At 45.0% G+C, this 25,031-nt stretch overlaps 1 protein-coding gene across 1 annotated transcript in view; it reads right to left on the bottom strand.

The window, feature by feature from the left end:
- Positions 1 to 1,051: 1,051 nt before the first annotated feature.
- The window catches only part of KCNK10 (potassium two pore domain channel subfamily K member 10), a 140,303-nt gene continuing 116,323 nt past the window's right edge, over positions 1,052 to 25,031 (bottom strand). Inside the window, exons 5-7 of the mRNA XM_062181518.1 lie at positions 7,115 to 7,301; positions 3,097 to 3,239; positions 1,052 to 1,672 (exon numbers count right to left, since the gene is read on the bottom strand). Of these exons, the coding sequence (XP_062037502.1) occupies positions 1,052 to 1,672; positions 3,097 to 3,239; positions 7,115 to 7,301 (951 nt within the window). The remainder of the gene's footprint in view (positions 1,673 to 3,096; positions 3,240 to 7,114; positions 7,302 to 25,031) is intronic.

Raw genomic sequence — 25,031 nt, 5'->3', positions numbered from 1 at the left:
AAGATGCCATGGCCCTCCTTGGTATGTCTCAGAAATACAGGATGTCTATTATTGTAAAAATGTAGGGTCAGCTAGACAGAACAGCAAGCCACTGGCATTATGCAAGGCAATAGTTTTGGTAATCTTCCCCCCCTTAACAAAAAAAGTTGTAACTGAAGTACCAGTAGAAAATTGAGCAGGGACATTTCAAAATCAGTTTATTTTCACCATTGCACCCACTGAGGAAAATGCATAATTTGCCTTTAACCATGCAGCGGTTGAGGTTGAGTTTTCTCCAACGCTTGCACGTTCATCTGTACCACCTAACTCCATGAGAAAGACAAAACTCAGTAGGCTTCTGCCATTGGCCAAGGTAATATCCACAGTGTGATGTGTTTGTGATATTTTTTCTTTTGTAATGAGAAAAGCGATTGCACCTTTAAATATGTGTGCTCTGATCTGCTTCCAGCAAATTCCAGATGCTCTTGGGTCCTGAGGACATTCACGTGGAGCTTTAAAAGACTAGGTATAACACACTGAATGGTCTGTATCAAAATTGAAGCTCAGAGCACATGCCAAAATGTCACGTCTAATCCCAGTCACAGTCTCCAGTTCACCCCCAGTCAGGTCCCCCTTCTGCGTGCACACAGATCACTAACAGTAGGTTCAGGAAACACGACTCCAGTTGAAAGACACACCTGGTCATCTCCAGGAGGGAGGTCTGGTCTGAGTAATAGCTGCCCTTATCTGCATACCACACCAGGGTGGTGCTGCACAGGGACCCAGCGTCACTGCAGAAGCTCCCTTCACCTGGACGGCTATGACCCGCCACAGGTGCCAACACTCCCTGTGCTATCTTGCAGCTGCTGTCTGGAGTGTGATGCTCTTGTTCTTTGATTCCTTTTGGCAGAGCAAGCTTTCAGTCATTTATGGCACAGTGAAATATACTCTCCAATGCTATGTAATTTTGGACTAACAAGAAGTCTGTTTAAGGCACGTGTCTCAGGGTGAATATAAAAACAAACAAAAACAAAACAAGTAACGCTAAGTTCAAGTTCACTGTCCTTTACATTTAGTTTCTGTCTTCAAGTAACGAGTTATTCTCGAGTTCCCTGTCTTTGGTGTCCGTGGGTACCACCCCGTTCTCCATCTCGTCATGCTGCTGCACACAGTCCGTCAGCATGGCCGTGCTGGAGTTGTCCGAGTTGCACATCTTCTCCGACTCCTCCTCTCTCTTCTCCTCATCCAGGGAGTAATTGCGGAAGGTCTTGTAGATTTTCTGGACGTCCTCGGGCAAGGTCTTTTTGAGGTCCTTGTTTTTCCTCTTGGTGAGTCTGGATGTGGAGCCAAACTTGTTGATGATGTTGTCCTCGGACGCGCCCTGGCCATGCTTGTTGAGCTGCTCCGACCCCTTAAGGCGCAGGTTGTTGGGCCGGTTGTTGATGCTCTCCTGGGACGAGGCCTTGAAGCGGCCTGTGTCCAAGGCAGCGAAAACAGAGCGCTTCTCTGGGGACAGCATGTCCAGTGAGTGGGCCCTCTGGTCCAGGCCCAGTCGCCTGCGCTCCATGCTGCGGATGGTGGCCGCCCGCTGCAGCTTGTCATGGATCTCGACACTGAGCCGGCGCCGTGTCTCCCGGAACTCGGCCGTCACGTTGGCCTTCCACTCTGCTGCATGGGCCTTGATCTCCCCAACCTAGCCAAGAGACAGAAGAGCAACAGCATGCTGAGAAATTGCTCTCTGCCTGGAGCCTCCTAGCACCCACAGCCCTTGGGTGTCCCAACAGGGAGGCCAGGGGTGTGCCCAAGAAGTGAACAAAACCCTACTTCTACCTTAGGATTTCTTGATACCCAAATATCCGTCTCAAACTGGCCAGTAACCGATGTGGCTCAGGTTATGCCATAGCTCCAGGCTACTGGCTTGTCCTGGCTTAGGAAGACTCTCCAGGGTTACTTGGTAACCAAATCTCCCAGGTCGCGGGCAGGAAGGGAGGCATGTTCTCTAACACCCACAGAACATTCTCGCTTAGAGTGAAGTCTTGGCTGGGGATCAGCACCAAATTTCTTGGTTCTTAATCAACAGGGTAGACAGTACCTGTCCCGTGCTTCCCAATACAGATGAGTAACCCAAGGTCTTTGCATTTCAGAAAGTCAATATTTATCTTTCTTTCTCTTTTGTTAAAGCTGACTTTTCAGCAGGTCTGGGAGCTAGCTGGAGAATCAGGCTGGAAATTGTGTTGACAGAGTTTATATAAGCCAGGAAAATTAACTCGTGGGCCCCCATAATGAAATGGGAAATGCCTGTGTTCAGTGACTTTCTCCTGGGACCTCAAATAGAAAATGAAGGAAACCACTACCCTCTGCTGTCTTCCTTGGCTTTTCTCATCTCCCTTCCTTTCTTTGGCTCTTTTTTTCCTCCGTCCCTTACCTTTTTTGCCTCCTATTTTTCTCTTTCTAGAAAAAGCACAAAATCTATCTCTCCTTCCTACCTCTTCCTTTTTCCTGCCTCTGTGTGGCTTTTCATGCAAATTCCTGTGAGACACTGCATGCCCCTGGCCACAGGGACGGATTTGTCTCTGTGGATCTGATGACCAGGAAGGCATTCGGGTGAGGGAGTCCCCGTCAGTTCACTTGCACGTGGCTGGCCACCGTTTGGCAGTTTCAGCCTCATACTGAAGAGACAGAGGTGCCTGGAGTTCATTGCATTCCACACAGACCCTGAGACCTGAAGGCCAGGCAGGCTCTCCTGGGTTCTCTACGAGTTCTGCAAGCCTTTCACGTATTTGCTGGTAACAGGCAAGTGCACACCTCTCTCGGTCATGGCTACCCATGCTGACTGTGTTTATTTTCCTTTTTTAAAAAAATTATTGCTTACTTATCTTTACAGGGTTTATGGTCTGAATAGCGAAATTGGCATACGTCCTCAGCTGCCAGAAAAGCCTCCAAGATTTAAGTGCTATTCCATTCAACTTGGCTTTGAGGTAATGATTCCAAATGAGGAGGCTCTAGGAGCCCACTGAGGAGTCAGACTCTAGCCCATAGAACAGAGACAGGCAATGCTTGGCACAAGCTCATCCGATCCCAGGAGCATTCACAGAGTTTGGAAGGGAAGAGTCCTACCTCTTCTTTTGTCTTTTTGGATAGAACCCGTAGCCAATCTCCGATCATACTGAGGACAGCTGCAAAGTAGGCAAGGCCAACAAGGATCCAAAACCACACTAGGGGCTTATACCATTCCCGGTAATTGATGCCAGCGTTTCCCCCTGAAAACAACCAAATGTTACTTTAACCATGATCTAGCATTATGGTCTGTGCAGAGAGCAAATGTATTCCAGCCTATTAGTGGAGATGCCATTCCTTAATAGCCATTAGCCTTGCTGTATTCAAGATGTGACAGGGATTGGAGGGCAAGGAAAAGATGTGTCCTTCTCCTAAGAGAGTTGAGCTTGTGGATTACCTTCCTTTGAGTTTTGATCACTAATCCTAATTCCAAGAAAAACACATCAGACCCACTTCTTCTCAACCTGGGCATTGATGATATATGACCCTAAGCTAGAGGACCTCAGATTAGGCTCAGGAAACATGTTTTTTGTTAAGCTCCTCTACAAAGCTAATACTGTTAAATCATTCCAAAAGGACTGGAACTCTTGGAACTATTTCCATCCTCGGCACATATGCATTGGCCAAGAGAAAAGGGATACATGCATATAATAATCAGCACAGTGGAATTATGTTGGTCCACACAATGGTGACTTAATGCTGAATGTAGGATAGTTTTACATTAGGCTAACCCAAAAGGTCAGCTGGGCTGAGTAGTTAGTCTCACCATAAGCCAGACCAAAAGGGACCTTTAAGGCCCTCTCATCCAATCCTTTTATATTATAAATAGGGATTACAGTAAAAATCCATCAAACCAAATTGGCCAGTTGGCCTGACTACATTGACTGGCTGTTCCTTGGAGAAGACCTGTCATTTACTCCAAATAATTAGCCCAGCTGTTCTAGCCTTCCTATCAGCACTGCCGAAGGCTGGCATGTAAAACAGGCTCCACGTCCACCCCATCCTCACAAAGAAGAAGCTGGGTAACCCCATGAGATAATGGACATCAGTCTTGTCCTCACCCTGAGAGACACGGCTGCCCAATGAAGCAGACAGGGGCCATTTCAAAGAAGACCCACATTACCAATGCACTGGCGTTAGGATATTTCATGATGAGTGATGAGTAGGTTTTCCCCCTGGGTCGTGGCACCACTGAATACATACTGAGCTCTTCCAGAATCAGTAACATCATGTAAAGCCAGCTAGGCAGACACTGCGGCCTGTGGCTGTTCTCAACACAGCTGAGTCCACTCAGCAACACTGCTCACGAGGTTTGGCAGCTCCTGCCACTTCTGACAGAATCCCCAACATTGCCAGAGGGCTCCTTGTCAAGTCCCCTTTGTTGGGTTTAGCCACCTTGATATTTTTCCCTTTAGGCAACTCTCCCCTGCAGCTTTTTCTAGGATACAATTGTAGTTCCAGCGACTCTGAGTGGTGTTTGAGGTTCACTTGGATTCTGTGCCCAGCCAGAGAAACCTACAGCTTTTTCTTTTGGGCAGAGTAACTATTTGCCCGAGCAAGTCACTATCACCCAGCTAAGATTGCCACTAGGGTGCGCCAGTGAACAACACAGCAAACACCCTCCTGCGTGTCCCCGCATCAGCTGCTGGTCTGGAATGCGGAGCTCTGCATGTGCCCTCAGTCAGGGTTGCAAAACCTTGCAATGTTGCCAGGCTGTGCTGAAGCAGGCCAACTACAAAATAAACCAACCATCAGGCTTGGGTGGTCAACGTTCTGATTATATTTCTAGCACAGCTGATACCATGTCAATACCATCAATTCTTGTTCATGTTTTTTTTTTTTTTTTTTAAACGATTGAGCAGCCTTCCCTATTGCACTGGCCCTCTGTATCCATGGATTCCTCTTTTGCAGATTCACCCAACATCAGACAGAAAATATTCCAGGGGAGAAAGACTGTGTCTGCCCTGAATACGTACAGATGCTTTTTCTTGTCGTTATTCCTTACATAATACTGTATAACAACCATTTATATAGCATGTGTATTGTATTAGATATTATATAGTAGTTAGAGATTATTTAAAGTATAGAGGAAGATGTTTTGTATTATATGCAAACAATATGCCATTTATATAAGGGACTTGACCATCTGCAGACTTGAGTATCTGCAGGGCCCTGTAATCCAACCTCTGTAGATATCATTGGACAGCTCAATATTACCAAAAGGTAGTGACAAACTTCCAGCATTCTCCAAAGCTAGAGCTTAGCAGGGCCTGCTCTAACTGCCATCAGCACTGTAAACTGTAAGAGACCTTGGTCCAAGGAAACCTTAGGGCAAAGGAACTGTGTTTCAATAATCACTGTAAGAAAGGACATGAAAACAATATGACTGCCTGAGGCTCTGGAGGTCCTGGCTCCCTGGGTAAGTACAGATAAGGCAAAGCAACAATCTATACTAGGTGGTCAATCCACGGTGGCTGACACTTAAAAAAGCAGAAGTGAGCTCTTTTTGATCTCATACTCCCAAGCTTTGCTATCTGTGCCCCCAGAGTAACAGAGGGAACTAGACACAGGGATGGTCCTTGGGACAACCCAGGACTACACAGGGTGCTCTGAAGCATCCCCACTGCAAGTTATGCTCCAGGGTGCTTGAAATGTTCATGAAATAGTCCTCACCTCCAACTGCTGACACCTGTACACACCTTAGCTTGGAATCTCAGCTGAGTTTTCCCATAGACCAGGTATAGATGCTGATGTGGAATTAACAGGGATACACCTATGTGTCTTCCTACTTCTTCCAGTTTCTCTATCTGGTTTCTCTCCAGAGCCTGAGGCATCAGCTCAGGCAGCCATCATTGAATGCTCAGCACAAGATAATGGGGTCCCATGGCCCAGGCTGTCTGTAAACAATTTTTGATCAGTTTGATTTTGCAATTCTTGGTCCTCAGTCAGTAAACAAGACAGAAAAACAAACTACTACTATTTCTACAAAAGGGATTTCAACCTTCACCTTCACTTTGAAATAGCTACAAACCTACTGTGTCAGTTATCGGACTTGTAGAATTAACAAGGAGTCACCCATGCACCTGCCGATGAGTATGCAACATCTCTTCCAGAATTACCTGTTCACCAAATTCCCACAGTCCAGATCGCCATCCTTCCATCATTCTTAAGCACAAGGTACCCCATGGAGAAGCCGAGGCACCTCTGTGATCACACACCCAGCAAAGGGTGGTCTGCCTAAGAGCCCAACCGCTAAATGACCAGGCTGCTGCTTAACATTTCTGAACTCATGATAGAGTTGTTTGATCAATGAAAATGATCAACTACCTGAACACCTGGGGGTATCTCTTAGGAAAAAGGAGGACAGCCTCCTCTTCCTATCCCTGCCTTTCTGCCTCACTTAGGAGACGGCTACACATATGAAGCCAAATCTCATTTTCAAGCTCCCTGTCCATAGGTGAAATAGACAGATTTCTGTCACTTCCTTCAACAGAGCTCATTGACATTTTTCCAATGAAGGCTACTGTCTATGTACCTTCATGCAGAATCCAATAGATTATATTCCTTCTGGGCAGTTCTCAGCTCCCAGAAGTCTCCAAAGAACTAAGTCTTGTGTTCATGCATTCCCAGGACAAGTCTTGCAGGGACAATGGCTCTCACCTCAGCATCAGGAAGTTGAACTTGCAAGCCTCTGCAGGCCAGTCTCCATGCTAATCTCTCCCAAGTTTCATATTTGCCACCTGCTAATTCTGCTTTTTATCAGTTGATTCAAGGAGGCTTAATACAACTCCGAAGTCCAAGATTCACTAGGAAGTTTATCTCACTCTTACATAATTCATGGGATGATAAGGGCATAAGCATCCTGAGGAAAAAGGGGTAGCTTTCCTTTTATGGCAGGAAAAAAAAAAAAAAACCGCTGCTGGGACTAGGGGTTTGAAATGAGGCCAGGCATGGCAGCGACGACACTGAATTATTTTTATTTGCTTCTCCCACAGCATCTTTCACTTTGAAAAGCACAAACGATAGATTTACTTTTCCCACTAGGGCCCCAGTGACTGGGGATGCCGTGAGTACTCACCTGCCACAAAGTCACCAAAGCCCACTGTAGTCAGAGTGACCACTACAAAGTAAATGGACTCCAAGGCTGTCCATCCCTCGATGTATTTAAAAATGACAGCGGGGATCGTCACAAACACAATGCAGCCAGCCAAGATGAACAGGATGGTTGAGATGACCCGGATCTTGGTCTGACTTACTTGCTTTTTCTAGGAAACAGTAAAGGAGAAAGACAAACAGGCACATCAGTAGAATCCCCCTCGGTTCACAAGGTAGAGGCAAAGAAAAAAGTATCAGGTCTGTGGCTTTTAATCTCTCTTCAGTCATAGGCTGCTATCTGGATATTTGATGAAAGTTGTCGACTCTCTCCTAGAAAAAATGCACGTACAGATGTTTGCAGGTGGTGAAGGAGGTTCCCAGGCCCCTCTAAACTTACTCATGAACACCAGGTCTAGAAACCCTTGCTTAGCTCATGCTTTGAATGTCCCTTGCATGGTTGCATGACTGCAGCCCAAACACTGATTCTAATATTCTCACCAGTACAATTCTAGTGGTTTCCCAAGAAGAGTTTGCTGCCAGGTTTCATGGGGTCTAACCCAAGTTTGTAGGGAGTTCTTTCCACAGTGATGGATATGTACCTAGTTTCCCTCATGTCAAAGAGAATACGTTGGAAAAAGAACAATTTAAGTCAGGTCAGAATGTCTGGATGAAAAGAAAAACTCTCACATCCTCATTTGGGACAGACTCCAGCCCAGCACCCCTGCATATCTTCACCTGCCTTCCCCCTGCTGAGGTAGTGCCTTTAGAAATGCTTTTGTTTGAAAACACACTTGTTTGAGCTTGTGCTGTGGTCATCAAGTTTGTTGGCTGTGTTACCCATAGGAGACAGGTCAGGACTCAGAAGGGCAGGGTCTAAATGGGTAGAAACACCTTCATCTTATTCCAGCATCTGAAGGAATCAGGAGTTAGGCAATGAAAATGCAGTTAGAACAGGAATTAGACCAATACTGGGCCAAAGGAACCATGCCATTGGAGTCTAGAAGTGACAGGTGGCATCCTTGGTATTCCCCTTGAATGCACTACAGGCAACACTGGCATTGCTTCCAAGTAGAATAATTCTTCAGGTCTCAAAACTCCCAGAGTTGGCAGTGGAGACTGTCATCAAGAGGCCCTGGTACCAAACACTGGCATAAACATAACAACTATGTGTTTAACACCAGAGTGCATGGCCTTTCTGCATTACCTATCACGATTTTCTGCAAAAATACAACACATTTGGGGAAACTGGTACAGGAAATCCTTACCATGCCATGCTTCCTGTTCACTGCCTTCAGGTAAGAATCTCAAAGTAAAGACAGACCTTTGCCTTCATGTACTTTGTTTTACAGATGCCAGACAGATGCCGGAGGGGTGGAGGGACTTGCTAAGATAATGCTGCTAATTAGAGGCAGAGCCAAGATTAGAATTCTGGCACCATTAACTCTCAGTTCTGTGCTCTCAGGTCACTCAACAACTCACCAGACCAAAGAAAGCTGCCCAACAACGTTGTCTTCCCCTAGCAAAAGACCTGAGACTAACTCCCACCAAAGAAGAGGTCACGCTGCGTCCCTTCTGAGAAGACTGCACATAGAAATTAGGCACTGGGCAATCTGTCCATGAAAAGCTGAAGAAAGATGGTCCTTCCTAATAAAGAAGGAGCCACATGCCCTAACTCCTGAGCACTTATTCAGTCTATAAAGCAGGAACGGGGGAAACAAGTCCACCTACGACCTTGTATAGTCCCCTCTCTACATCCTCAGACAAGCCATCTGAACAAGATTACAATCTCAAGAGATTGTTGAAACTGCCTATGAAAATACCAATTATTTTGCACACATGAAAGTATCATAACAAGATAAATTACTGTAGAACTATAGGAACTGTTTTGCCTGTGTCATGAATTTCCATGATGGATAATGTTTGGAGGACTTTATTGGGGGGGGGGGGGGGTCACTGAACTCTCCAGAGAACCCAGGAACTTATTAGTCTCATTTTCTCTCTGGACATGTGCAAAAGTCCAAAGCCCAAAAGGAGATTTCACCATAGATCATTAAGTTAACCAAGTCGCTGGCAATGGGAACATCATTCCACCCCCTCCCCCCAAATCATCCTCCTCAAACGCATTATGAAATTAAAGTGAATTAAATGTTTGTGAGACGCTTGTTAAGTCATAAATTAGGATGCAAATGCAATTGCAATTTAAATGAGGTTGAGGTTGGCAGAGAAGGACTGTGAGTGTGGGGGAAGCTGGAGGCAGGCCCAGGCTTTGGGAGGTGGGCAGAGGGAAGACAGCAAAGGACATGAGTGGATTTGTCTGGTGGCTGAGAAGGTGCATAACCAAGGTGAGATGCTGGCATCCTAATCGCATTATCTGCAGGAGAGTTTATCGGCATGATAAAGGTCTCACCTCTGCTCACTGCACAAGCCACCTCACACGTTCCCAGGCTGCTTCTCCCAGACATCCACAAAGCTCAGAGAACATTTGGAGCACTGAATTCTCAGGGTATTTTAGGACCGAGAGAAATAAGTGTCTTGCATGTGTATGTGAGTAGGTGTATGAAAATATATGTATGCTCATATTCACTATAAAAAGAAGAGGTGTAGGTGTAAGGTTTAGGCAAGATCTGTTATTCTGGATACTCATGTTTGTGCTACCCTCTAGATATTCTTTTTTTAAGTAAGTTTCCTTAATTGAGAATTTTAAACTGTGGCTTTCACGCTATAGCCACAAACCATCTGACATGTCACGTGGCAATCTTCAGGCTTCCTGTCCTCATTCACACCACAATCATTCGTTCTTTCTGTAAAACGAGGTTCAAGAACATAGGGCCTAGGAGCACAGTGCCCGAAACACATCCCATCCCTCCTGCCAAAGGGCTGTGTGTGCTGGGGAGAGCTCCTCACCTCTCTGTGCAGCAGTTCCTTCTGTATAAGCTGGAGACAAGAGAACCCGCCTCATCAGTTTGCTGGGAAGATTAAATAAGCGTGTAAATGCTTAGCACAGTGCCAGGTAAGTGCTCGGTGACGGTGAATAGGCACTTGTAATGTGCAAGTTCAAGTCTTTCCTTAGACGCAGGCAGTCCCAGTTGTAATGTTTCCTTATGGTTAAGGAATGATCCCTCCTAGCTGGTTTAAGATCATCGTTGATGCCAGCGCCGTGGCTCAATAGGCTAATCCTCCACTTGTGGTGCTGGCACCCCAGGTTCTAGTCCTAGTTGGGGCGCCAGATTCTGTCCCGGTTGCTCCTCTTCCAGTCCAGCTGTGGCCCGGGAGTGCAGTGGAGGATGGCCCAAGTCCTTGGGCCCTGCACCCGCATGGGAGACCAGGAGGAAGCACCTGGCTCCTGGCTTTGGATCGGCGCAGTGCGCCAGCCGTAGCGGCCATTTAGGGGGTAAACCAACGGAAGGAAGACCTTTCTCTCTGTCTCTCTCTCTCACTGTCTAACTCTGCCTGTCAAAATAAATAAATAAACTACTTTTCTTTAAAAAAATCCTAATTCCTCCCTTCTTCTGTTGTAAACTCTGAATTAACTCTCAGTCTCAGCTCATGAACTTGGAATCTTTTCTATTTGCTTTTTCAATTCATTTCTCCCTCAGTTTTCATCATCCTTCTGAAATGACCAAGAAGTTCAGATAATGTTGGCAATGGCAGGAACCAGCTGCAGAAGGGCCCTGAGAGGCAAGGACCTCGCCATCTCTATTTCCCCCCACAGCCCTCTCACCCACAGAATGGAGCTGCGTTTCCACGGAGGGGTTGCTAGGCAAAATTGTGTTGCTTATTTACCAGAAAGCAGAGGAGCTAGCAGCAGGCTTTGTGAGTGCCCAGATCTAACTGAGTCAATGTGGCTTTTGGCTAGAAACAGTATCATCTGGGGAGAGATGGTTTGATAGGATGTTTGGGCAGGAGCAATGGCGTGGTTGTATATTTCTACCCAGATCTTGTTTTCACACTGTATTGATTGGTTAGAATAGACAAGATATCCTTCCTTTCTCCTTACATCAACAGTACTGTGCAAAACTATCTCCCACTTCTGACCTGCAGGCTATAGGAATTTTTGAAGAACTCATTACCCAGCTCCTGTCAAGTTCACTTAGCTGTCAAAATTGTATGTGCAATTATTCCAAAGCACCAAATAAGCTTCATACGGGGGGGGGGGGGGGGTTGCCAGAGTGAGAGTACTCCTTTGAGAAGAGGGATGGACGTGCTGACAATTCTTGAAGTGTTTACTTGTATCAGACCTCAGAGGATGAAGCCACAGGTCCAGTTCTCATTAAGCACAATCCCCTTTTTGTTTACTTCCCCAAGGTTATCTTAGAGAGCAAGTACAACCCTATTCATCTGTGGGACCTTTTTTTCATTTGATTTTTACCATGTCTCCCTTCCCCCTAAAATCTCTGTTCCTCTTTTTATCTTTATGTGGTTACTTAGGATCCTGAGATAAAAAACATAGATTGTTTTGTCTGCCAGGAAATTGTTTTGTGGTGTGATTTTTTTTAAAGCTAGGATGTCAGGGATTTTATTCAATAAGAAAGGTACCGCAATAAAAATCCTAGGACAGGAGCTGGATATGTGGTCTGGTTTATGGTTTGGTTTGGTTGAAATGCAAACACATCACCATGGTAATACAATTGAACTGAGGATAATTTCTCAAAATGGAAGGATAATAGGAACTGTATTACAAAGGGAAAGGTTTTACTTTGTTAGATTATGGTTTCTTCAATTTCTTTTTAAAGGTCTGCTTATAACTAATACTTTCAACATCACAATGAAGCACCAGTAGTTCTAAAACCTGTGAGCAGAGTTTTTACACATCACGTGCCTATAATCTCCATGGCAGAGACATTCTAAACACACATTAATGAGTTAATGAAAATGGTAAGATCTCCATGGAGACTATTAAAAATGCTCTACTCAAAAAGCTGAGTATGCAAACAGATCATACACACACACACACACACACACAAAATTCCATCCAGTATCTCTGAGCCACATTGTAACATGTTACAGATTGGCCAGTTCACTGCTTTGTGGGTTTCACCATGGGAGGCTTGTATTAAAGATTTTGGTTTATACAATTAAAGTATTTTAGCACCAGACTGCCAATGTACATATACTGGGATGCAGAAAAAATAAAACTCACAAATAATAAAAATTCTTAGCGATTCTACTCCAGGAAGACTTTTAAAAATTTTATTTTCATTTATTTGTAAGGCAGAGAGACACAGACAGATCTCCCATCCACTAGTTCATTCCTCAAATGCCCATAACAGTCAGTTAAAGTACTTGGGTCCCTGCTGCCCACGTGGGAGACCCAGCTCTATCACCTGCTACCTCCCAGGATGCACCTTTGGCAGGAAGTTAGATCAGAAGTAGAGGCAGAACTCAAACACAGGCACTATGATATGGGATACAGGCATCCTACGCAGCAGCAAGCACCTGCCCCTCCAGGAAGACTTTAATTAAAATATTTGAAGGTTTTCTATTCTAAAAGCCACTGTCTAGTAAACCCTTGAAGAAAAAATGCTGATGGAACTATTTTTTTTTTTCATTTAAAATTCAGCCAGCTGATTCATTTAGCACATAATTATTAAGCACTTTTATATGTCAAGAATTGTTCTAGTTGCAAGAGATGTGGCAGTTGGAAGGAATGAAGGAAGGAAGAGGTGAAGAAGGGGGAAGTGGGGAAAGAGAGGAAAAGAAAAAGGAAAGAAAAAAGGAAAAAAGGAAAAGTCCAGCAGGCAGGGGCAGGGTGAATACAGCAGTCTGGCTGTAAAGGCTCCGTGGCACTGTCCATGGTGTCCTGCCCCGATTGGCACTGCAGGAAAACTCAGTACCTAATGGCATCCCAGTGATCAAAAATACCACGTGGGACGGAAGAAAAGAGATAATATTCTTGCGGCTCTAGTTTGCAGGATATAAAAATGTGCGACCTGCAACAGATGATCTTAGGATCTTTGATCACCAAGCATTCAGAATTATGTCCTGTAGGCCAATACAACATAGAAGGGGTCACATGACATGTAGGAAACTTTCACAGCAAACCTCAGCTGAGGACGGCCCTTCACTTTAGTGAAGTATGAAAGGAAATCCCAGACAGAAGATGCACACTTAAGACAAACAACTCTACAAGGAGACCAAGACGGTTCCAATGGACTTGGTCTTCCCATGCATTAGCTGTTTTCTGCTCCTGACAAGCTCTCCCTTGATGGCTTCATGGGGGAATCAGCCAAGGCGGTACCTTCACACCTGAGAGACTTGTCCTCTGTGTACCTTGGCTTAGTTCTCTACAAATGCTTCAGGGAAGTCCCCAGGTCCAAGTCAGCATGGACTGTGGACAAGTCAATACGTGATTCATCTGTTTATTTATCTATCGTTCATCTATGATTACTTTTAAATTAAAAAAAAATTATTCGTTTGAGAGGCAGAGACAGACAGACAAACAGAGAGTTCCCATGCTTTGGTTCACTCCTCAAATTCCCGCAATGGCTGAAGCTGGATCAGGCCAAAGATGGGCACTGGGAATGCAATCCAGTTCTCCTACATATGAATGGCAGGAACCTTAATACCTGAGCCATCTCAGCTATTTTACAAAGTTCGCAATAGCAGGAAGCTGGAGTCAGTAATCAGAGATGAGAATCAAATGGAGACACCCCAATGTGGGACTTGGGTGCTCATCTTAACCAAAGGCCTAATGCCAGCTCCTATAGTTATTGAGGAGTAGCATTTGCCCTTTGTTTTGATTAGAATTGATTTGATTAGGATAGCTAGGTAGAAATCTATTTGAATTATAAGACAAAAAAATAAATGTCTTCATGTTTAGCTAATTGGTACAGTTTCTCCTTTTAAAATAATTATGATAGATAAATCCTTACCAGAGCTTAATGTAATAGTCAAAGTGTATTTTATCTTTCATGAAGTTACTGGGCTGTTAGGCCATGCAGGTGAAAGCAGGCATGGGCATCGAAAGGCTGGGACTCCAGGGCTCCATATGATAAAGTAAACAGTAGGTAGGATTGCATCTCTGAAGATCATATTTTCTTTAGAAAAAGGTTTTAAAGATGAACTTTTAAAATATAGTGATAGATAGTGTTGTTCCTTCCTAGCGTTTAGCAGAGATGTGCATGTTCTCATTTGAACAGTTCTTCTCAGAGGACCAGAAACAGACTCTTAAATACAACAATAACAGAAAGAGCATCATGAAAGAAAAATTAGAAAGTGGATTTGAGGAGCCAGCATTGTGGCACAGCAGGTGGGGGCCATCATTTGCCACACCAGCATCCCATAGGGGCACTGGTTCAAATCCCAGCTGTTCTGCTTACAATCCAGATCCCTGCTGATGTGCCTGGGAGGACAGCGGAGGATGGCCAACGTGCTTGGGCCCCTAAACTCCCATGGGAGACTCAGAGGAAGCTTCTAGATCCTGGCTTTGGTCTGGCCCAGTCCTGGCCATTGTGGCTATTTGGGGAGTAAGTCAGCGAATGGACTCTCTCTCTCTCTTTTCTCTCCCTCCCTCCCTTCCTCCCTCCCTCTCACTTTTTCTCTTTCTCTAAACTCTGCTTTTCAACTAAATAAATTAATTTTTTAAAAAAGTAAGTAGAATTGAACTGACTCTAGAGACATTCAATCTAGAGTCCACCATTAGTGACATCAGTGATGCTGTTGGTCACCAAGCCATCCTGCTATCATGTTGTGATGGAACTGAGCTAATGAATCACCAGGTCTGATCACATCAGAGGTCACACCAGCCATTGTTTTCATTGACCTATAATGTGTCCCCTCCTCCCTTCTTTAGTTTGGTCAAAGACAGAGATCTCCTCCCAGTCTAGAGCTGAAAATTACCAGCTTCTCATTTCCTAGTCTCTCCTGCTGTGAGGACACAAGCACAGAACCCAAACTCCCCAAACATAAAATCTAAGTCAGGGGACCAGCACGGTGGTGCAGCAGGTAAAGTTGCTGCCTGCAGTGCCAGCATCCCATATGGGCTCCAGTTAGAGTCCCAGCTGCACCACTTCCAATCCAGCTCTCTGCTATGGCCTGGGAAAGCAGAAGATGGTCCCAGTCCTTGGGCCCCTGCACCCACGTGGGAGACCCGAAGAAGCTCCTGGCTCCTGGCTTTGGATCAGCACAGCTCCAGCCATTGCAGTCATCTGGAGAGTGAACCAGCAAATGAAAGACCTGTCTCTCTGCCTCTGTCTCTCTGCTCTGCTTTTCAAATAAATAAATAAATAAATCTTAAAGAAAAAAAAAAAGTCAGATTTCAAATCACACATAGTGATGCAGAGGGGACCAGAGGACCTTTATCTGAGAGCTTCTGTGTGCTTCCCTCCCCATCTTTTCTCCCACTGGTCCCCCAAGGACAGCTCCTAAATGAGGGGTACAGATTTCTCAGGAGCAAACTTGCAGAACCCCCTTTTCATCCACCGGACAGGGTAAGACAGGGCTAAGGATGGAGACAGAGAGAAGGCAGAATAGCCACTCAGCCTGGAGAGCAAGGATGAGGGAGAAACAAGGTCTTCCTAGGGTCTTCCGGGGACTTCAGAACCGCAGGCTAGAGGACGAGAGGACAAGCAGGGATTAGAAGCAGAGCCCCCTCTAGTGTGGAACCCAGTGATTCACCACCTGTGGGCAGCTCACCTCTCAGGACATCAGAGTAAGAAGGTGAGGGACTCGGACACCAAGTGGAGTGGACGTGGAAGGTGGACCTCGGCCCTGATCCTGGTGGAATTGGAACCACGAGGTGAGAGCTCCCGTTGCGGGGGCGGGGGGGGGGGTGCGGGAGCAATGACTGAGGAGCAGCAGTGGACTCATTGTTGGTGTTGTACAAAGAAACAAAGACCATGTGAGGGGCCAGTGCTGTGGCATAGCAGGTGGGGCTGCCGCCTGCAGTGCCGGCATCCCATATGGGCACCAGTGCAAGTCCCAGCTGCTCCACTTCCGATCCAGCTCTCTGCTGTGGCCTGGGAAAGCAGTGGAAGATGGCGCAGACACTTGGGCCCCTGCACCCACATGGGAGACCTGGAAGAGGCTCCTGGCTCCTGGCTTCGGATTGGCACAGCTCCTGCCATTGTGGCCATCTGGGGTGAACTAATGGATGGAAGGCCTCTCTCTCTCTCTCTTCCTCTCTCTTCCTCCCTCCCTCTCTCTCTCTCTGCCTCTCTGTAATTCTGCCTTTCAAATACATAAAATAAACCTTAAAAAAAAAAAGAAACAGAGACCAGGTAGAGGTCATTCTGGGGCTGGCACCAGCAGCAATGCCATTACATCTCATTTCAAAGGCAGGCACCAGGGTGGTTCTAGCTGCTGCATCCAGGCCAGTCACAGCAGTGCCTTCTTCTAAGACCAATTCTGGGATGTCAGTTAGTAGGCTGTTCTTAAAAGAGTGCCTTCCAAGTTCGGGTCTCCAGCTATACCAGGGAATCAGTAGCTACCCAATCCCCTCTTTAAAATGTTTCCATTCTGCTTAAATGAGCCATAGTTGGTCTCCCTCATTTTCAGCGAAGCTGCCTGCCTGCAGCAGCCACTCCTGGAGCTCAGGGTAAGCCACCTGGACCTCCTGATGATAGACCTGGAATTCTGGGCTCTAGAAGCAGCAAGAACAGTAGCCAGATGTGATACAACCACTGTGGGTAATATCTCTCTGGAATTCCTAAATCTGAGCATGTTTTATTCAAAAGTACAGTTGTTCTCAGTTGCCATTTGCAGAGGGTTGTATCTAGCCCTGGCATCTAGTGATACAGGGGAGGGTGGTGTCAGTCCCCTCCCTGTCCCCCAAGATAGACGGATTACCAACTGCAGGAGGGGACCAGCAGCACTGTCAAGAAAGGGCAGTATTTAGAGCAGAGATCAGCAAACCAGAAGGAGCACCCACATGTTAATGGTGGGACTCCCTGGACAAAGGATAGTCCTATGATTCTATCTCATTCTTTGACCTCGTATTCTCTCTATATTTTTATAAAGTAAAGGAGGAGAGGTGGGAGCAAGCAAGATGGGAGTCGGATAAGAAGAAAAGAAGGGAAAGAAAATCAGGAACACAACTCCTGAAGCTTGCGGTCATTCCCCTGAGAAATAACAACACAATTCCCTTGAAAATCATACACCCTTTCTTTCTGTCATTTGGGAAGAGAGAGTGACAACCAGAACAGAGAAGGAAGAGTAGATGCTCCCCATGGCAAAGTAAGAGATGTGGGTCTGGAACATTTGCCAAAGGTGGCATGGAAGTTGTGAGGGTCTGGCCTTGCTCCAGTCTAGTAATTGCATCCTGCCTGCTGCCCTGTGCCACCTCCCCTCCCCCCAGAATGCAGCAACCTCCTTCCTGAGCAGGACTGTTGGGGGCCCCTGTTGTTGGCAAACACTTGCTGCACCTCTCTTTCTTGTCTATGACAGCAGTTATTTTGCAATTTGCTCTCTGGAGGGGCTGAATTGTCCACTGGTGCTCAAAAACAGCCCTGGCTTATGCTTCTGTGCCTTCTGTCTTACAAGACCAGTTTTTAGAGCATCTTGAGGTTCACAGCAAACCAGAGAGGAAACTGCAGAGGTTTCCCACACACCCCAAACCCCCACACGGTACACAGCTTCCCCCATATCAACATCCCCCACTGGGAAGCACATTTGTTACGATGCACGCAGAAACACTGACACATCACCATCATCCAGAAACACTGACACATCACCATCATCCAAAAGCTGTACTTTACACCAGGGTTCACTTGTGGTGTGCATTCTAGGGTTTTGATACATGAAGAATGGCGGACCCACCACTACAGTGACATACAGAGTAGTTTCACTGCCCTCAAAGTCCTCTCTGCTCTGCCAATCCCTCCCCACCTCCCCACTAACCCCAGATCTCCTCACTGTCTACACAGTCAGTGTTGCCTTTTCCAGAGGGCCAAGAGGCTGAAGCCATGCAGCATGCAGCCTCTGCTGGCTTCTTAGACTTAGTAATGTGCATTTGAAGTTACTTCCGTGTCTTTTCGTGGCCTGATAGTCCATTTCCTTCTATCCATTTCCTTCTAGCTTCTATGCTTTTCCAAAGACTGTGTCAACCACTAGACTGTTCTTCCCGCCTTGTAATGCTTACAAAACTCCTGTTCACTCCTCAGGCCTTGACTTTGACACTGCCTCCTGCAGGAAGCCCACCCTACCCTCCGCAAACACACACCTCCTGATTAGAACCAGCGTTTCTCTCTGCACTCTGTGTTCCCTGTATGCTCCCGTCTCAGTGGAGCTGCTGAACTTGCGTGGCCGTCTACCTTCCCATTACACACTGCGCTCCTTTTATCCTTATGTCCTAGGGGACCAGCTGAGGGTATTTTTTCATACTTGGCCAGCACTGTGGCAGAGCAGGTAAGGCTGCCAGCATCCCATATGGGCATTGGTCCCAGACCCAGCTGCACCACTTTCAATCCAGCTCCTGCTAATGCACCTGGGAAAGCAATGGAAGATGGCCCAAGTGCTTGGGTCCCTGTATTCCTTAAGAAGCTCCTGATTCCTGGATTCAGCCTGGCTCAGCCTCAGCCATTGCAGCCATTTGGGGAGTGAACCAGAGAATGGAAGAATGATATCTCTCTCTCTCTCTCTCTCTCTCTCTCTCTCTCTATATATATATATATATATATATATATATGTGTGTGTGTGTGTGTGTGTGTGTGTGTGTAACTCTGAAACTCTGACTTTCAAATAAATAAATTTTTTAAGATTTATTTATTTGAAAGATAGAGCTACAAAGAGAGAGAGAGAGAGAGGGAGAGAGAGAGGTCTTCCATCCTCTGGTTCACTCCCCCAAATGATCGCAACAACCAGAGCAGAGCTGATCTGAAGCCAGGAGCCTGGAGCTTCCTCCAGGACTTGGTCCATCTTCTACTTCTTTCTCAAGCCATAGCAGAGAGCTGGATTGGATGTGGAGCAGCGGGACTTAAATCAACACCCATATAGGATGCTGACACTGCAGGTGGCAGCCGTACTCACTACACCACAGCATCAGCCCCCAAATAAATAATTCTTGAAAAGAAAACATGAGTGTAATTGTTTAAGGTAAGCTTGTCTGTGAAGGAAATAGAACTATACAACCATATACAACCAGCAAGAGGTAAGCTTTCAGGGTTTTCTAAAAATGGTATGCTAGTAAAAGTACATATTGCAGGAGACATGGGTAGATGGATAAGCACAAACACATAATACATACACACACATATATGTAATAAGTACTCATTGAACTGACTATTAATAGCATGAGCACAATGGCGAGTGAAGAGGCCTAAGTATCTGAACATGCCCTTAACATGGGAGTAGAAATTAATTATGTGGATTCTTGAGAGTTACACAAGAGCTTCCTTGTCTAAGTTCGTTTTATAACACCATTTAGATTCCAGCACCCTGCGAGGTGATTTGTAAAAGCACACTGATGCTCAAAATGCAGCACAGATCTAAATATAGGACCTAGATCTGAAATTACTAGAGGAAGACCTTTGGAAAACACTCAAAGACATTGGCATAGGCTATTGCTTCGTGGGTAAGATCCTCAAAGCACAGAAAAGCAAAAATAAAATAATAGGATTTTACCAAACTAAAAAAAGCTCCTGTAGAGAATGAAGAGACATCTGACAGAATGGGGAAAAAATATTTGTACACTATGCTTCTCATAAGCATTCATACTCCAAATATATTAGGAGCTCAAGAAATTCAGCAACAAAACAAAACAGTTAAGTAATGGGCAAAGGATCAAAAGAAGAAATGCAAATGGCCAACAAATACATGAAAAAATGTATAGTATCCCTAGACATCAGCGAAATGCAACTAAGAACCAAAATGAGGTATCATCTCACTACAGTTTGATTGGCTATGGTCAAAGGGTCAAGAAATAAAAAATGCTGGTGACGATATAGACAAAAGGGAACCTTAATCCACTGTTTGTGGAAATGCAAATTTGTGTGCCTATTATGGAAAACCTTATGGAGACTCCTAAAACTAAAAATGCATCAACCATATGACCCAACTATCCCACTTTGGGAATATATTCACAGAAAATGATGTAGCATATGCAGGAAGTACCTTTACTCCCACATTTATTGTTGTGATAGTCACAACATCAAAGATATGGACTCAAACTAGATATGCATCCATATATGAATGAATAAAGAAAATGTGGTTCTATCACACACAATCAAAAATAATTCAATTATAAAAAAGCATGCAATCCTGACATTTAAATCAAAAGGGATGGAATTGGGGATCATGATGATAAATGAAAGAAGCCAGACACAGAAAGACAAATACAACATGTCACATACATACATACAAAAACATACATATGGTAAAAATTGCAGATGCCACATTATTCAGCATATGAATATATTTATAAATATTGAAAAAAAAGCATGCTGATGTCCTGTCACTCAAGAATTACTACCACGAATCAGAATCAGCAAACATTTAGTATGAATTTTGAAAACTGCACTGAGAAAAAAAAATCATGTTTATGATTACGCTCACACAGAAACTGTGTACCATCCCAATATTGAAATGGTACAAAATTTAGCAAGAACCTGACTCTAAGGTAAACTGCAACTAGGGTGAATTTTGATTAGCTGGGAGTTGCTCTCTACAACCCACATCATTGGAAAATCAAAGTCCCCAGTGGTGTCTCAGCAACTGAGATGCTCACCTGAGTCAGTGTGCATTTGGAGCTATGGCATCTGGAGCTACCTACAAACACAAAGAAGCCCTTCCTGACCAGGCCTCCGAGGGGGTCACAGCCCAGCAGCTGTTGTGCAAACAGATATTATTGCTCTCTTTTCACTTCTCCTTCACTTTAGAAAAATTGCCATGAAGTTTTCAAAATGATGTGAAAACGTAAGAAGGCTACCCATGGAATTTGTTTCAATGTAGTTAAGAAGTTTTCAGAAATCCCTTCTGTAAAGGGGGCTATTAATATGTTATGACAACTATATTTATATTATATTTACATTTATATAATATTGATGATGAGATAAAAGCCCCTGTGTCCATAAGTACCATTTGCAGTGAGCATTACCAGGGGGACGCTCCACAACTGAACTATCTTTTCATCAAACTAATTGCACTTCAAAGGTTAAGATGATTATTTTCCCTCTACTGACATAAGTATTCCCATACAATACTACTCTTGGTTTCAAGGTCATTTTCTATATCAAGATGCATGAGGCCATGTCTGGCAATGTCTATTCATCAGGTATGGATTAAGTGCCCTCTGGGTGGCAGGCTCTGTAATAGGGCCTAGAGATACAGCTTTCAGGCTGATGGGCACAATGGGTATTAAGCACACAAAATCCAATGCAGTGAAACGAAAGCTATTCTAGGTGCATGCAAGGTGCTAGGTGGGTGTGAGGGTGCTGACCTCATTAAGAAGTCAGCAAAACCTCTCTGAAGAGCTGACATTTGTGCTGAGACCAGGAGGAGGATGGAGAATTGTGTGAAACACCATAAATACCACATGTCAAAGTCTGGAAATGAAAGACGAGGCAGCACATGCACAGGCCCTCTGGCTCCCCACTCCAAAGTGATGTCCCTCCAAATACAAACACCAAGGCCTTTCATCCAGGGAAGAACATTCCCTGTGGGCCACGTTTTAAATGTTGATCAATATGACTTATAAAATCTGGTTGCTGGGCTCTTTCTCTGTTGTTTCCCTAATAATCAAAGAGAATTGAATTCAAAGCATTTCTAGAAATGTCACTGTAACTAATGACATGTGATCTTTTTGTAATGGAAAGGGAGAAGGAAAGCAACGTGTGCCCATTTTCTAGGCAGGGAACCACCCATCGAGTCTTAAACGCCTCTAGTAGTGGCCAGGAAGCAGGTGTCCTGTGTTTATAGGGCCATCTGGACAGGTCCTCTTCCTCCTCTTCCTGGGGGAAGATGTTGACAAGCCTCCAAAGGCTTGGTAAGAGAGAGATCCACTCAATATAAACCCATAATCAAAGGGCTCAGAACAATTGAGTCTTTTTTAAAAGAGTGGCAGAGGCAAGAAGCAAATAGCAATGTCAGGAAAAGGATGGAAGCCAAAACGAAAGTGGTAACAACAGTGCAAGAGCACCATATGGCATTTATATGCCAGGCATTTCACTTCAAATGTTGATATTTGCTTTCTTGTTAGTGCCAGTGCCAACTCTGTTACAACACTCAGTAAGATTCATCTTAAAAGAATTACACAGAGGATCTCTGTACTCTACCCTTAAAATCACACATAAATCCTATCTATTTTTTTTCAACTGCATGACATATATTCTTGTTTCTAATGGCTCAAAGTAATCAGGCAAGCAGTATTAGAACAAAAGTCCTGACAACCGATATGAGATATCCAACGCATTCATGTGTTCCTGCTGGGCAATAAGAGGGGAACTAGGGGCACGGAAGTGGATTGGTAGATAGCCAGATATTAATGATAATTTTCTCAAATTTATTTGAGAGAGAGAGAAAGAGTGTGCCCATGGGACCAGTATTGTGGCATAACAGGTTAAGCTGCTGCCTGGGACACGAGCATCCTATATCAGCCTAGGTTCAAGTTCCAGCTGCTCCATTTCCAATCCAGCTCCCTGCTAATGCACCTGGAAAAGCAGCAGAAGATGGCCCCTGTGCTTGGGAACCTGTACCCCTTGGGAGATCCAGATGCGGTTCTAGGCTCCTGGTTTTGGACTGGTCCAGCCTCAGCTATTATGGCCATTTGAGGGGTAAACCAGTGGATTGAAGATCTGTATATGTGTGTGTCTCCCTTTCTCTCTGTACAATTCTACCTTTCAAATAAATACATAAATCTTTTAAAAAGATTCCCACACACTGGTTCACTCTCCAGATGCCCACATGGCCTGGACTGGATTGGGACCAAAGCCAAGAATGAGAAATGTAATCCAGGTCTCCCACATATGTGACAGGAACCCAATTACTTGAATCACAATGATAATAATTTACTATTAGTCCTTTCAGCCATTCCCCAAGTTCATGTAGAAAGACCACATGATGTTGTTCCCAGTGAAATTCACTTCTGCCAAAAAATGGAAAATTTTGACAGTACATTGCTTGGTCTAAGTGCAAAAATAGTGAAAATACAGTTGTCCCCATCCACAAGGGTATACATTCCAAGATGTTCCTTAGACACCAAAAACCACAAATAGTACTGAACCCTGTATACAATCTTTTTCCTATGCATACATATATACTTATAATAAAGTTTAATTTATAAATTAGACACAATAAAAGATTAACAATAATAAAATAGAATGATGATAACAAAAAGTATTTAAAATTCATGAATTAATTATTTCCTGGAATTTTCCACTTAATATTCTCAGACTGTAGTTGACTGTGGATTGCTGAAACCTGGGAAAGGGAAGCCAGGAGCAAGGAGGGACCACAGTAACAGTGTCAAAAGGAGAGATCCAGCTTTTGAACCTAGCAAAAATCCATCTTCCAAGGCACAGGTGTCTTTTGGGAGGAGATGTCAGTCTTCCTTTGGTGTCTTTTAGCTACACCTTGACACTCTATAAAAACAGTGTGTTCAAGGTCTAGTAACAGGAGATCAGTGTGACGCTAAAACACTTCTTCATGGTTTGATCTTCCTTCTGCTCTGATCGGAATCGCTGTGTGGTGGGACAGCTGCAGCCAGGGAAGTGGGGCTGAGGACGGGGAGCACAACCTGCCCACCTCCCAGAGTCAGCAGGGCGGAGTCACACTTGGTAGAACCCCAGAGAAGCCCCCAGCCGGCCATCTGGCTCCTCTTTTATTTGACTTTCCAAATGGGCTTTCCAAATCTTCTCCTCTGAGGCCAATGACTGGCACCCCAAGCCTAAGCCCTGCTGTCCATGAGGTTTCCCTGTCCTTTACTGCCCTTTCTGTGGCTGCCTTGGTTTCTCCAGCCCTGCTCATCTCCACTCCATACCCAGGAAGCATAGGACAGAGGGCAGCATCAGGTCTTTTGGGGGTGCTGTGCAGCCTACACACCCTGGATGTGTTGAAAAGCAACCCGGCTCATGTCTCTCTCCTCTAGTTAACTCACAGTAAATGCTTACTGAATACCTCCAAAGTTCTTAGCACTGAGTGAGTACAGCAAGAAATAGCACTTAGTTTTCAAGACCCTTATGCAATACCTGAGTAGAATAACCTGGTAGCAAGAAGAGGGCAGGTGCTGTGTGATGTCAGATATACAAGCTAGAACACCCAAGCCCCTCCTCTGGGCTCCCGTAGCTCTATAATAATAGAGAGTAGCATTTACTGAGTGCCAAATGCCAGATATTGCTCTCATGTATCAACTAAGTACCAAAAGGATACATACTAGTATTATCTTCATTTTTCAAATAAGGAAACAGAGGCACAGCCCAGGGTCGGGTGCTAGAAAATGGTAAGTCAGGGCTTATACACTGAGGCAGCATGACTTCTGCTCCTGTCTGCCCCGGCCGGGGTATCATCCTGCACAATATTATGCACGTTGGCCTTTACACAGGTCTGTGTTCCCCTTGTGAGAAAGGATGGTCTCTTATTCATTACCATGTGCAGCCATCACATTGAGAGCACTGTATTATGTGATAATTGCTTATTAAATTGACCTGGGGAGAGACACAAAGGAGCAGCCGCGATGGGGAGCTGGAGAGTGAATCATTATGAGATGAATAAAAATATTCAGAATAGAAGAAAAAGGCCTGGTGGAAATTGGATGTCATCAAAACGCAGAGACCAAGTCAGCCTGGCACTGAGCTGTCCTCCTGCCAGCAGCTCTGCCGTGGGGCCAGAGCCAAGGAAACAGAAATGGGAATAAACCCAGGGACACAGCTGGAGGCGAGCGCAGGGAAGGAAGGCAGGTGCAGGAGGCAAGGCACAGGCACGTCTGCTCCGCTCTGCTCCCAATAAGACAGAACAGTGGCAGCCCTGGGAAC

This window comes from Lepus europaeus, chromosome 22, assembly GCF_033115175.1.
Source record: "Lepus europaeus isolate LE1 chromosome 22, mLepTim1.pri, whole genome shotgun sequence".
NCBI lineage: Eukaryota > Metazoa > Chordata > Mammalia > Lagomorpha > Leporidae > Lepus > Lepus europaeus.
Note: the sequence above shows the minus strand (reverse complement) of the source record. Positions and strands in the feature narration are given on the sequence as shown.